Raw genomic sequence first — 15,318 nt, forward strand, 5'->3', positions numbered from 1 at the left:
TATAAACAGAACATAATTCATTCGACAAGTGACACTATGCCCAGGGTTACACATTTCCCATCTTCTGGAAACAGATGGGCCTTTGTTGTTAAATCTTGTTCTATAGATTATTTTTAAAATGTGTTCTGACTGTTCACTAAGAGAACAAAGCAATTGTCCTGAGTGACAGGGAAAGAAAAAAAAAAACCTCAGGTCACATGAGGACATGGGTTCCTTAAACAAATTAAGGACACATCTACACATCCTCTGTCTGTGACCTCTCCAGTGATGAGAACGACAGTCACAGCTTTGCATTGTTCATATGGAGTTGAGATGCATTGCTAGATGTATTTCCAGGGAGGATCTTTCAGGATATACCCCATGCATGAATCACCACTTAGACCTTGCTTTTCAGCCCAAATGAACACCATACACTAGAGAAAGCATCCTTTATATAATAAGCACAGTAAGGAAAAAAACTCTCCCAAATCAGACTGTATAAACAATGCCAGAATAAGAACCAGTGTTCCTGATTCATTACCGGAATGCATCTTTCCCTGGGTTGTAGACACAGCCACTGCTTAAGCTGAAGCAGCCCAATTAAGAATTATCCATGTTTAGATTAACCAAAGCCTGCCATATATGAGACCATGACTTATTTTGCCCTTTATAAGCAGCAGTCAACATTCTTGGAAATTTATGAGATGCCAGTTTCACCCTTGTGATTTTAATGGCATCCTCCTGCTCAGATCCATTTCCATCACCATGCTGTTCCTTTTTTCAGTAAGACCCTAAGGCCTGAAAAATGGCAATTTCCCCAGCTAAATGCAGTGACAACTGTAATGATGGAGCCCATGAAAAGTCTGATACTCTCCAACATTACTGCATCACTGCTCTGAACAGATCTCAAATGATCCTGCATGGCAAAAAGTATCCAGTACCTCTTTGGACCTTCCCCATACAATGGCCTGGAAGGGATATGAAAGAACGGCTCAAGCAACCCAACTCTGCCTGAGCATTTCCCAGCACAGCTGGGTCAAGGAGGTTGAAAATCTGAGCTAGTATCTGGCCAGCAGATGGGGATAGCTCACTCTGGATAGGCCCTCCTGGTAGGAGACTGCTTTCTCCCAGGTAAGCTTGAAGAGGATTCAAGAAGATTAATTTCTGAGCTTCATGCAGGGCTACGGAGGCTATGGTCTTCATCTGTCCCAGGAAAAAGTACTGTACAAGCTCCAGAAAACTGAAAGGGAGAAACTTCTCAAAAGGCTCACTTGCACAGGTGATGTTATTCTGAAGCATTCAGGCAAACCCATAACTAACTTTTCAGGAGAAAATTTTGACATGTCAGGATAGCTAAGAGGCAGGCTGCTGGCTTGAGCAGTTTGCATACAACAGTTTATATTATCCATCCAACTCAAAATGCTCCTGCCCCACAGTAACCGGCATTTGTGGATTCCTGGAGCAACTGCAGGAAAGACACTGCTTCTGTGCACTGGCTGCAGCAGGATGAGGAGAGCACAGGATGAAGGCTTTATTTTTATGTTAGAGACCACAAGCACCAAGGTTCAGCACCTGCAGTTTTTGCCAGCAGGAAGAGTGCTTGCCAGCAGGAAGGTGCTGGAAGGCCCAGACCTGGCTGCAGACACTCATGTATTAACTCTGTAACCAGGGATCGCCCAGTTTGTAGCCCTTCCTAAAACTCTGGATGTTCAGGCTGCACATTGCTTGTCTGTGGATCTTACAATACAGTGTGTGTGTCTATTTTAAGGACAGATATTTTTGCAAAACTCCCCAAAGGCTCAAACACCCCAAGGAGAATATTCAGCAGAGGGCTGAGTGGCAATGCAAGCTTTCAAATAGGATTTAGAAGCTTTTGTGGATCAGGCTGTTAGACTCTGGAGGGGGCTGGATCTACTGTACATCCCTGTCCTCAGCAAGTCTCTTGCTAGTCTGAATGGCACCATGCTCATTTGTAACCTGTTTGCAGTCCCTAATTCTTGTCATGCAGAGAAAGGTGAGACATATCCCTTAAAGCTGTCACTTCTCCAGGGAGTCTGGCACACATAATCTGGGTCTGGCTGCAACGATCACTCAGTGTTTAAATCCTGTGCTGGTATTATCTATGCAAAATACAGAAATGTACACTATCAGCTGCTAAGTCACACAAACAAACCTAAATATTGTTTATTTCTTGTACAGCTTAAACAATCAAAATTGTTCATAAGCCTTCAGTGTCTCAAGAGAATGATTTAGTGCAGCTGTAGACCAGACAGACACTATGAGTGACTGAAGGCTGGACACCTGCCAACCAAAGGTGTTTTTGTAGGGGAACATTCAGGTGGATATTTGCTCCTGCTCCTCTAGTCCTCATTCATAAAAATCCCATCTCCCACACTCCTGCCTCCCACTGCTCCCATCTGTTGACACAATGGTTCTCCATTAAAGAGCTGCTTTCCTACCCTGAAAAGGCAGCTGCTTTCATCCCCCAAAACTAGAGGTAAAGTGTAGGGAATGTGCCAAATCATCTACACAACATGTGGAGTTAGTTTGGTAGATGGTGAACAATATTTCTGTAAACATAACTTCAGGTTTTGGAATTTCCTTTTTTCTCAGTTAATCTGGCACAGAGGCACACAGTGAAAACATAAATAATGAACAAAAAACCCCACTGTATAAAAAAAATTATGACCCCAAAGAAAATCTGTTAGGAATGTTACAAAATTTTGGTAAATAGATTGACCCTTTGGGTTCATAACCATATGCTAGAATAAATGTGAAAGGATACAATGTTGGTTTTATCCAAGAACTTGGGATACATTTCAGTTGTAAATCAGACACATATGAAGTATGAAAATGTTAAAAAGAATAGCAGAAAAGCAATGTGAGGATAATTTTTTTGGCAGTACTATTTAATACAAAGATTTTGGTTCCTATGACAACAGAAACACTGAAAAGCACTGGTTTCCATCCCAGAGGTGGGTGTGTTTCATTAGAGAGCAAAACATGCACAAAAGTAAAATTCAAAGCTTTTAAAAGTCATTAAAGATCCCTGGGTGTCTTTGTTGTTCTGGAAGTGCAAGCTTTATAATGAAAGTGCATTTCAGAAAGGGCTGGACAGGGTGTCCTAAATTAGACTACCCAAAACTAGAGGTAAAGCATGATTAAAAAAGCAAAAGTTATTGATTAGACTCGATAATCTCAGAGGTCTTTTCCAACCCTAATGAATCTTTGTTTCCTCTCAGCCTGGAATCAAGAGTCTGTCTGGAGGACAGCTGAACACTCATCATTTCCCACCCCTCTGGACCCAGCTGCCAAATTCCAAATGTCACCTCTAGGTCCAAGTAACAATTCTAAAAGAAAACAAGGGTATGAAGATACATACACGTTACATGCAGGTAGAGAACAGCGCTGTCAGAGCCCAGGCTGTTTTCCACCAGCACGGTCACCCGGAATATGCCCACGTTCTGGTAGATGTGCTTGATCCCATCCTCTGTTGAGCTGAGGTTGGCATATGACACAGCGATGCCATCTCCAAAATCCACCTGGATGAGGGATCTCTGGAGGTCTCCCTGTGGTGGAAGAGAAAGGATCAAAACAGACTCGGTTTGGCTTTTGATAGACGGCATCAGTGGGGTGAGCGAGACCAACCAGAAAATACTAACGAGGTTTTGCTGTACCAGAGGAACAGCCTGCACTGACCTGTCAAACCACCATGGCTGCTAAAGATCCCTCCCTTTCATGTGAGATGCAGCTTCTTGCCTTACCTTTGAACATCCTCACCCCCTAGGAAATCCCCCTCTGGCTCTGCAGGGTGCTCATGCTGCCTTTGCTCACACTTGCTGGCTACTGCTGTGGAGCACCTCCCCAGCCTGGAGCACTGAAGCAATGGGCACTATCTGGAATGATGGAAAATTAATAGCTGATCATTAATAATCTTTCCAAAAATTGGCTGAAAGGACATTTCATTTACTTTGGGTTTGTTTCCTCTTCCTTTTCTTTCTTACTTTTTCTCCCTCTTTTCCTTTGAGAGAGAAACATTCCTCTGGATGCCCAATTTCCCTTCTGAAATGAAAAATACCCATGTGAATGGATGGCATCAGGCAGGATCCACACCAGAAAGAGATGTGAATGTATGTGACTGTAAGAGGAAATTGTAACAGAACTTTTATATTCCTCATGTTCTCTCAGTCTTTTTATAACTTGTTGTGAAGGCAGAAATAGTGGAGGCTTGCCTGAATGGAAAGCAAAAAGAGCAGAGCTATACCTGATGGTGGCAAGAGCAACAAATTTTCCCAGATGCTTTCTTTTAATATACTAGTTGTTTTTACACTGCCCTGGCACCCTGCTGGAAGCTCTGTTGCTTCCAAATAGATGAGACAAAAATAACTGTGTTGCTCTGTTGTGGAGAATCCCAAACTGAAGGTGTGGCAGGGGAAATGGTCTTAAGAACAGAGTTCTGTGAATTGTTGAGCTGAGTTATTAGAAAGATGTGCAGATTCAAACATGATGCAGTGCTTTGGGCACTCGTGTCTGTTTGACTGAGCCAACAGAAGCCATCAAATGCGATTTGCTTCCACACATGTGACCACACATGACCTCTGAACATCTTTCAGAGGGGGTCCTCTGCAGTCCAGTGCAGTACTCAAACCAAATACAGAGGTCTCTGAAGTACCCTTTGATGATCTCCCAATTCCTCCAGGTCCATCATTATTAGGGTTTTAGTTGTCTTCTCTTACTCAAAAGGAGATGATGTCCTTGAACATGTCTTTGAAAAGCTTTTCACATGGTTAAAACTGTGCCACCATAGTGACCCTGCTGGATTTACCATGTCTGAGGATATTCAAGGCCATGCATCTGAAGTTTGTTTCAGGTTGTGGAATATTCCTCCACATATCTGAGGCAGCAGCAGAAGATGAAAAGTGTGACAGAATAGCCTCACTTCTGCAACTGGCAAAATTTGTGTTCTAATGAGCCTTTTTCTCCTCTTGTCTTCATTTTGACCATAGCCATGAAACTCCCATTGTCTATAGGTGTAGCCATGGAAAGGAGCCACTTCTAAGGCATGCAAGATTTAGATTTCAATTTCTAGGTAGAGAAGATGCTGACAGAAACAACTGAAAATCTAATTTGGGAAGAGCTTCAGCTGCTGTTCCCCCAGTCTTTTTTATTTGTCTTGGCCTTTCCTGTTTTAAAACTCTTTGAACTGGAAACACATTTTCCACTCAGTAAGATCCAGGCTGTAACATTCCTCTGAAAATGCCATATTTTGGAAATATGACATTAAAAATTCTATCTTAGGAAGTGGGAGAGAAAGTCAGGAAAAAAAGAGACTGTGTTTTAACTTGTCCTAATATTTTATCTGTGCCAGGTAACAGCACAGGCAGAGTAAGACAGGAAGAGAAAGCAGATGAGCCAAAATCTAAACATTTCCCACACAGCCCACACCTGATTTAAACCAACACAGCTGTCACTGTCTCTTGTCTCCAGCATCTCTCCAGAGCCACTGGGAAGAGGTTGCTTTAACAAGAGAAGTTTTGTTCTGCAACAATTTGATGCCTATCCATACATCTTGCAAAAAAACCTCCTGTTGCTTTTTCCAGCTTCTCCTTTTTATTTTGTCAAGCTCAATACTCCACAATAGGATTTTTCTGAAGCTTTTAGCCCAAATTAGGCAGAGGCAAAACTCCCTGCATTACTTGCAAGAGACACACACTGCTGCTGGAGTGTTTTCATGGATTAATTAATTGTGTTTTCTTTAGATTAACCCCTTTCTCTGCAATCTTGATAAGGGTTTTTGTGCAGCTAAAGGCTTAAACATATGCTGAGCCTTAAGAACTTTTAGCCTGAAAAGGAGCCCTCATAACTAAAAACAAGTTTGCCAAGGCCCCATATTAAACCCTTTACCTACCTAGATAATATTAATTACTAAAATGTAAATCAGAAATTTAATATTTTCTAAGGGATTTTCTCATTAAATGTCCAGGTTTTTTCAAGCATATACAAAATATTCCTTTCTCCCTTCCTCCTGGTCCTGCCTCCTCTGCCGAGTGCACCTTTTTCCTGCATCTTGACCAAAGGAGCCTCGAGTGCACACAAGACCTGGATACTACCAAAAAACTCTGGGAAGCTTCCTGCCTCAGGGTATATCAAGAAACATCCCATACAGTTTGCAACAATATTTTTATATTTTGATTCCTTTAATGGATCTTTCAATATTTTGATGGATGTGAAATGTGGAACCCACCTAGCAGGATTCTCTTATACGTACCACTGTAATCTTGCCTTGAAAGTTGTAATAATGCATTTTCCTTATTGACCTTGAATATTTGTATCTAAATGTAAGTATTAAAAAATGGAACAAACACAGCTCAAAATTTATAATTTTGGTTCCCATGTTTCAGATTTCATTTTTAAGTCTTTAATTATGCACTGACTTCTGTGTCTTCCTTAGAGATGTTGACAATAGATTTAATTATCCTTTGCAAGAAACAGACACGGCTGCTGTTGGATGTTTTCATGGATTAATTCATTGTGCTTTCTTTAGATTAACCCCTTTCCCTCTCTGGCATTTTCCTATCATCAAAAAAATCAGCCATCAAAGATATTTTTACTGGAACTGAATATTTACATGTGGCATGCATTTAATCTAGATCTGTTTAAAGTATATTTTTAATTTTTACCAGATACTTAGATCCAATTTTATCAAGAAATTAGAAACATGCTTTCCTGTGTAAATCCCTGATTTCAGAGAGATGGCCTTAATTTTACAAATCAGAAACTGAATAGAAAAGTGCATTTTAGCAGGGCAAATAGATTGATACTTTTCACATGTACTTCTTTTTCAATACCAAGTAGTGAATTGTACTGATCATATCATTCCTTGTGACTGCCAGTTGTGGCAGCTCAACTCAGCTATGAGCTCTTTTTACAGTACTAGATCTTCTGTGCCCCACAGGAATCAGTAGCAGCCTCTCAGGATTATGCAGAATAATTCAACTTGTGTGTCTGGAAGTGCATTACAAGGCTGTAGTGTTGTGTATCACTAGGAAGGCAAGGTCTACTTTCATACATTTTCACAGAATTTCAACAATGAATTTAAAAATGCATGAAAGGCTCTGATTTCTCCCAACCAACTTGTCCTCATCAGAAAATGCAATTATAATTCAGATGACAGTGGTACAGCGGAGGGTACATACTGTGTTATAAGATAAACGGACGTGATTCAGCATGTGCATTGAAAGTTAGGATGAAGGTTTCATATTTCTGTAATCATTACTAACAAACTTGTGCTATCAAAAGAGGGAACACAGTGGGATACTGCCAAAAAAAAAAAAAAAATACAGACTGTGCTTTTAATTACTACTAGCTTTGCATCTTTAATTTGAGTACATCAACAATCAAAACAATCCTAATGTTGAGCTCATCTCCAGAAACTTCAGCTGAGTTGAATACTGAATTGCACCAAACAATTGTGCTGAGGTGGGAAATGTTAATGGCATTATGCCCCCAGCAGGATCCCCAAGCTCATTAAATGTACCCAAGACACAGTGTACCTTGTACAGCCATGCATCAACATTGTCATTACAGAGAGCCACGGCAGTCTTCAGGAAACTCAGGGCTTCATTTGTATGTTCACATGGTAAGAGAGAGTCTTCTGAATTTATGAGCAATCACTACACAAATGCAAGGCATGGGGGGTATGAGGCAGAAGAGAAGAAAACATCAGAAAGTTTAAGTTTCTTGCTCAAGGTCATGCAGAAGGAGCTCAGAGTGCGGTTCAGGAATGAGTTCAGATTGCCTGAATTGTAGCCTGTGGCCTGAAGTGTAGGAACAAATTAGCTTTCCCCACACATTAGGCTAATCCAAACATCACACAGCAGCAGCAAGCAGTTAAAAGCAAGCCAAAATCTACTCCCAGTGGAGTGACTTTGCCAAGTGAGAACTGAGGCAGACCTGGAATGTCAAAGATTTTTGGCTGTCATTTTATCAAGATAAAAAATAAATTAGAGGAGGCAGCTTCTCTGTGAATTATCTGTAATGAAACAGTCAAAGCCCCGAACCTTCCTGCCCTGAATGTCTTTACCATCCATTTCCTCAGCAAAGATGTGTGAGCAATGGGATGAAACAAGTTTGAAAGGCATTGTGCTGAGCAGCATTGCTCTGGAGGCTGCAGCTTTCAGAGTCTCTGCTGAAGCAGTACAGCAGCACAAGTGTCTGATGTTCATACGAATAACTCCAACACACAAATAACAATTGTGGTTGTGACAAGCAAGAGACCTACGGCACCACGTGATCGGGAAGGCACACAGAAACAACACACACTTAATAAAATCCCTCTGTTTTCTACAACAGAGAAGCAAAACATGTCAAGGACGTTGGGTTGAACAACTTAAGTAGGAAAAGTGCCTTCGTAACATCGTGTTTTGGATTTCTTTTGCTGCTGTCCAAAAATAAAGCAAGGATTCAGGTTTTTAGGCAGAGAAATTACTCTTGTTGAATGCTGCAGTGTGAGAGGTACCAGCCCTGAGTCTCTGCACGTAGCCCAGGCCAGGGCAAAGGATTTGCCTTTAAACTGGCAGCATGTTTAGGCAATGAAAAATTTGTATTTAAGCATAGCTAATTGTCTCACGTGCTGTCACGCAATGACAAAAATGCTGTTGGTATTCTGCTTATCTCAAGGAAATTTAAGAGTATGACACCTTGCTTATTAAACATTTCCAAAATAGTTCATAAAATGCAACAGATGATAGTTAGCAAAGCCAATACTGATGATTCCTGGCTATTGTCACCAACTTAAAAAACCATGATAATTATACCCAGATTAATTGGACAAATAACTCGGCCAAACCTTTCCAACAATGAGACCATAAATATTAAGTGCAAGATGACCTTGCAAGCAATTTAGAGGAAGTCATACAGAAATTCTAAAAGGTGACAGGTGACTTAGATCACTTTTGAAAGAATTCTTTAAATCATCTTCAGATGATTTAAATATGACCTGTTGGCTGGGTTTGCTTTTAATGTTATTTATATGCTGCCAGATATAAATGCTTCACAGGAAAATTTCATGTGAGTCAGGGTTAGAGAAACTGGGCCAGAATCCCAGCTCTCAGAAACCAGCAATGCTCAGTGTGCTCCTGGGTTTGGTTCCTGCCCTCCCTCCACTTGCACAGACTTCAGTGATGATTTCCTTTTGTGTCTTCTTCAATAGCAGAACACTTCTGAATGCCTTGTCCTTGCTTCTCTTGAGGCATCTTTTGCTCACACAGTGTTTTTGTCAGAATGCACAGTCATGGCTCTCAGCATCACCACAGGCACAACCAGGCTCTACAAGGAACCACTGTGCTGTGGTTCCTGTCCCTGAATCCCACACCTGAGTGAAAACATCAGCTTTTTACTGCTGCCATTTGTCTCTCCCTGCCCTCTTAGCAATCTGCTCCACTACAGAGACACAGTGAATTTTCAGGGCCTCCAGTGAACCTGCTTTTGTAGTCTGTTCCTCTTTTCAAACCCAGGTGGATTCCTAGATGGAGCAGAAAGCCCTAGAAAGATAACAGGAGTACAAATCTCAAACAGACTCTTGTACCAGCTTCTCTTTTTTTTTTTTTTCCCTTTTCCTGCAGATCAAGTGGAACATGGGCATGAAAAAAGAGAGCCAGGAGGCTGCAGTGAATGAAACAGCTCTGCAGATTTGAAGGCTTCAAACAAACTGTCACAGAGGGATACAGGAGATGTTAAGATGCAAAAAAAAAAAAAAAAAAAAAAGGCCATTGCTTTTCACACCCTGAATGATATCAGCTGTCACTCACACTAAAGGAGGAGTCCTCACCAGGGTGTAGCACTCAAAAAAACTGCCCACCACTCCAGGGGGCAAGGGTTCAAAAGTGCTGGAAAAAAGTGCTGGAAAAGATGTGCAAGGTGACGCATCTAGCCCTTTTTAATTTTTCTGATGCCTTCTCCTCAATAAAAAAGGAGTGGCACAGATTTTTGGATACTGATCATCCTGGATTGTACTGCGCCATACACCTGTGCAGGGCAGAACTAAATAGAATTTGGCAAATTCTTGTCTTGTGATACCTCTGCCTTGTATGCAAGGAAAAGGAACTTCCCTCTGAGAAGCAGGGCTGGATTAAACAATCTCCAGAGATCCCTTTCAACTTTAATTATTCCGTGAAATCAATAGCCATTTTATAAAAGGATGCTTGTTCTTTTGATGAGTTGCTTAACTTTCCTAGTGAGTGGTGGGTTTTTTGTCACTGAAACAGTTAAATTGGTAAATGGTTTAGTCTACACACACTCCTGCTGCTTCAACTACATTTTATTGCCCTATAGCTTCCATATAACTGGGCAAATATTCCTGTTTGTTGAATATTTCTTTTGTTGCAACACCCACACAAAGGCATTGCCAGACTGGGTAGAATTTGTCCAAAGGTTTTGTTGGTTGCTCTTTAAGTTGACAAATCTAGGAGCAGGAGGTCAAGATTCATCTAACAGGGAGAGTAATTGGAAAGGCTGGAGGCTGATCAATACTGCTTCAGCCCTCAGAGCAATTCCTAACCTCTTCCTTATCAGATACACTGGAAGAAGAGCTCCCTTTAGATCTCCTCAGAACTGACTCACTCACTCATCAAAATATCTGTTCTGTACTCCTTGACACCCAGCATGAGAGAGGCACCATCTCATACTGGAGAAGGTGTTGCTTCCAGACTCTGGTGCACACTGAAACAGAGCTGCCAGGAAAGATCAGAATGAACAAAAGAGACAGAACAATGCACAGCAGCTCCCTGCATGACAGAGTGGTCAGGGTGCTCATACATGATATGTGAGCTGAAGCACTCACAGAGGAAAGAGCAGGACATCCGTCCTGAGTTTGCCACACTGTGGGTGATTGTCTCTCCCTCTGACTATTGGCATAATTCTTAGTTTTGTGACTGACTATTCAGATTATCCATCTCCTTCTCCCAGCTTGATTTAAAACTTTGCTCAGAAGAGAAAGGTGATGGAAAGTGCACTTTTTTACTCTTTTTTTTTTAAAGCCTGGAGACTGACTCATGTTTTGGACCTTTTCCTTTTCATCTTTAAATGGAGAAATCAATAAGTTAACCAGATGAAATTGTATGTTCACACTGATATTACAGCACCACAGTAGCAATGCTGTATGACTGTCAGTACTGAAAAAAAGCGACCATATTTTGAAGAAAATAAACATTCAGGTCAAAAACTGCTTTGGGTTGGATATGATTTATCATATGGTATTGCCTTTACAAATCAGGACACCGGTTTGCTGGGGAAAGCATCAATATTAGAGATGTAAAAAAAAAATTCCTTCCTCAGAGATGACATTTACTATGGAGAGGGTCAGAAGTAATTTCCTTGAATACTCTAAATTATACTTTAAACTAAAAAGGGATGTACATTGTCCCTTCAATACTCTAAACTATAAAGGGATGTACATTGTCTTTAGGTGTTAAAGTATACTTGTTTTAGGATTTGTTGGCCCGGAAGAGAGGAAAAGGGGTAGAAGTTTAAAGAAATCAAATTAGATTAGGGAAAAAGAGAAAACTTCTTTGTGAATGCTCCTGCTTGTGCACCTGCAATTAAACACAGAGAAGTGCTGAAAAGAAGAAAGAGGTGAAAAGATTAAAATACTTTTTTCTATGGATTCAGGAATGGAAGGAGCAGAACAATGAAATATCAAATTAAGTTACAGATATAATAAAAACACAGATCAGAGCCCGAATCAGCTTCACAATAGCAATGAATTTCAGACTTAAACCTGCTGAGGCCATCTTGAGGTTTCACCCCTAAATGCCTAAACAATACGTACCGATTTGTGTGATGGGGACCCAGCTGCACATGTACCATTTCTCATCTTTGCTTTAAAACCAGTGGAAAACAAATATGCAAATTCAGTTCCAAAAACCAGCAGAAAGCAAAAAAACACAATTAAGGATGGCGGATCAGAATTCAAACCTGCACTCTTCAGAGCTGGGATTGTTTAGCCTGGAGAAAAGGAGACTCAGAGGTGACCTTATCACTCTCTTCAACTTCCTGAAGGGTGGCTGTGGTGAGCTGGGTGTCAGTCTCTTTCTCCAGGCAACAACAGAGAGAACAAGAGGACACAGTCTCAAGCTGTGCCAAGGGAGATACCGGCTAGAATTAAGGAGGAAGTTTTTCACAGAAAGAGTGATCAAATACTGGAATCATCTGCCCAGGGAGGTGGTGGAGTCACCATCCCTGGATGTGTTCAAAAAAAGACTGGATGTGGCACTTAGTGCCATGACCTAGTTGAACTGTTAGAACATGGGTTGGACTCGATGATCTTAAAGGTCCCTTCCAACCTAGAAATTCTGTGATTCTGTGATTCTGTGAAATTAAACCCATTCCCAGGTTTTATCAACTCCTCCCCCGGGCCCCACCATGACGGCCCTTTCATCTCCGCACATTGTGGAGCAAACTGCCCGCAGCCACATCACGGCTGTGACGGACTTCACACCACCCTGCCTCGCTCCACCTCTTTGCGAACTCCTCTGACAGGCGGGGTGAGTGTCCCCGAGCCTACCTCCTCCAGCTGCAGCAGGAAGGTGACGTTGAGGCCCTGCTGGGCCGTCAGGCGGCCGTCGGCCGTGAGGAGGCGCAGGCCCTGCGGAGGCTTGCCCGGGCACTGCTGCGGCTTGGCCGTGTAGCGCTCCCGCACCCCGTCCGTGCAGTTGTTGGACACAACCTTCCGGTACCTGCGGGAGAGACGGAGTGTGGGGACCCGGGGCACCGGGGATAATTCCCTGTCTGCCCTGCGGTGCCCTGACCCTCAGGGGAGTGCTGACTTCCAGCTTCATTCATGGAGAAAGTTTCGTACGCTTCAAGATAGACTAGAATCCACTAGGGTGTGAAGGAGATTGTAGAGAGTAGGGTAGGCGTATGGCTTAGGTGGGAAATTGAGGTTTTGGGATTTTTAGTGGGTTGTGGATGGAAGCAAGATGGAAAGCACAAGGCGTCGTCCCGGGCTGCTTCTTTGCGCTTCTTCTTCCTCCTTCTTCATGGGTTTGGGTGGCATTTTGTAATTGGGCGGAAAAGTCCACATCGTGGGATTTGGGGATCAGTTATTGGGTTAAAAAGGGAAATAATCTAGGTGTCAGTTCCTAATTGGATAGCTTAGCTTTCAAAAAACCTTGTAACAAGAGACTGTTGGCCATTTTTGAGGTGCTTTTCCAGTGCGCTGAGGGTTGTGTGGACAGCGTGCAAAACTCTAGATAAGATAATAATAAACAAGAACCCAAAGGCTGAAAAAATCCAGGGCGTCTCTCTTTCCTGACACAAGACCACTCCAGGAGGGTCTCCCCCGACAGGGGAGCTCCCTGGGAGGGCCCAGCCAGAGTCCCAGAAGTCGGGGAATTGGCAACAGAGTGGAAATTTTCCAGAGTAGAAATCCATTTTGATTTAGGTGAAATGTGCATCTTTGAATTAAGTCTGTGGCTTGCAAACATAGCTGTTTGGTCTGACTGCCTGTTCTCACAAAAAAACTATACTCTAAGAAATTGCTTCAGCCAAAGGACAGAGATAAGGAAGGGCCCCTTGAACGCTGAAACAGACAGAGAGGCTGCAGGAGAAAGGGCAGGATGACCCAGGAGTTCTTTCTGTACTTTCTGATAAAAAAACTAGCTGCTGGTGTAATGCAAAATCAGTAAAATGAATATTTATGAACTTGTTGTGAAATTCCATGTGTATGGATTAGTAAGGAAGATAAAAAGAGATCTGGAGTTCCCAGAGGTACACATGTCATTTTAAGGGGAACGATCCCCACATGCGTCCAGCGCTGTAATAAACATACAGGCTTTACAACTTTCACAAAAGTTGTGGAGTTTGGGGTTTTTCCACAATTCACAAGGGACAGGGAAACCCCTGCCAGGTGATGACAAGGAGCACTGCAGGGTTAACTGGGAATAGGTGCCTTTAAACTAAGGAGATTGTTAGAAAACAAAGATTCCCAAATGTTTTTCAGTATTTGTCTCAGCCAAGCATTCCTCATGTGCCCAACACACCAGTAGCTCCTACTGCTGTTAATGGCATGTGATAATTTCCTGCAATATTCTCATTTCCTGATACCTTATAAGGTACCATAAACTGTCCAAACCATAAAATGAAGTGTTACGAGTTAAATAACTATAAAGTTATAAATAAATCATATACACATACAGTATGGCATTGTATTCAATTATTACACTGTTGGGCAAAGTTTAACAACTTTTCTCCACTTCTCATTAGTTGTGAGTTAAGTGCCTCTAGAGATGTAACCCTCAAGGGGTAGAACAATAAGAATTGAAGCAAAAAGCAGAATCTGCCCATCTTTCAGTGTACAAACCCTCCAAACACAGCTTGGGTTGCTTTGTTTGCTTTAACCACTTGCATCATAAATGAAGCCTGCCAGGATCTTAACTTAAACTACATCTTCCATTGACTTCCAAGAGGGCCAAAGACCAGTCAGCATTCAGGCTAGCTGCCCATCTATTACTTCACTTCACATGGACATCACTTTCATCTCTCTCCACTAATTTCTCTTCCAGTGTTTCTGCCTTACCCGATCTCACAGGATTTTAAGGGAAGCCTTTCCAGAAACATTAATGATTTGACCATACAGTCTTCCCCCAAGTTTTTTTAAGGCATCATCTTCCAGAGAAAACTCTGGGCCATATATGATGGAGATCTGGAGTGACAGATGTGCAACCCTACAAAGGTAGTGATGAAAGTGTCCCAAGGGCTTCAGCCAGCTTTGGCACATCTACAGTGTAATCTGCAGTTGTCATTAGGTAAATCCATATGAGTGCTCTGGCTAAGTGAAGCCTGGTGAGCCACTTACCCAGTGCTGTTGAGGTAACTCTGTCCGAGGCTGCAGTCTTTTGACAAGGAGGATGGGTTATACCAAAATGCTGGTAAACACTGCCCATTGCTGTGGCGTTCATATCCATAATCACTGTTGTGACATTAAAAGAAACCATCACATGAAACCCCAAAAGAACAAACACAGTATTAGTTTGTGCTCTCTACCGTTAATAAAAGTTTTGATTTTTCTCTGTCTGTTTACTAGGATTTCTGATTTTATTTTCACTGACAGAACAGATTCTTTATTTCACTTCAGCTTTTAATTGGGGTAGTTATCTTGCATAAATCCCAGTATAAAAAGAACCAGAGCAGGTAGTTTATGAGTACTGCATCAATTATTCTCTCTCCACAGACTAGCACTACCTCTTAGGATCAAATCTAGGCTCAAATATAAAAAAAAAAAAAACTAACTAAAAACCCAAAACAAACGAAGAAACCCCAAAACCAACCAAACAAATGCCC

The 15,318-nt window shown here is 41.9% G+C and overlaps 1 protein-coding gene across 1 annotated transcript in view; it reads right to left on the reverse strand.

Annotated features, from left to right (window-relative positions):
• The window catches only part of LOC311156398 (VPS10 domain-containing receptor SorCS1-like), a gene marked incomplete at its 3' end in the record, with an annotated part of 256,332 nt that overhangs the window by 22,101 nt on the left and 218,913 nt on the right, over positions 1–15,318 (reverse strand). Inside the window, exons 17-19 of the mRNA XM_084210272.1 lie at positions 14,834–14,947; positions 12,542–12,713; positions 3,362–3,548 (exon numbers count right to left, since the gene is read on the reverse strand). Of these exons, the coding sequence (XP_084066398.1) occupies positions 3,362–3,548; positions 12,542–12,713; positions 14,834–14,947 (473 nt within the window). The remainder of the gene's footprint in view (positions 1–3,361; positions 3,549–12,541; positions 12,714–14,833; positions 14,948–15,318) is intronic.

Source organism: Fringilla coelebs (assembly GCF_963513975.1).
Source record: "Fringilla coelebs genome assembly, chromosome: 8".
Taxonomy (NCBI): Eukaryota; Metazoa; Chordata; class Aves; order Passeriformes; family Fringillidae; genus Fringilla; species Fringilla coelebs.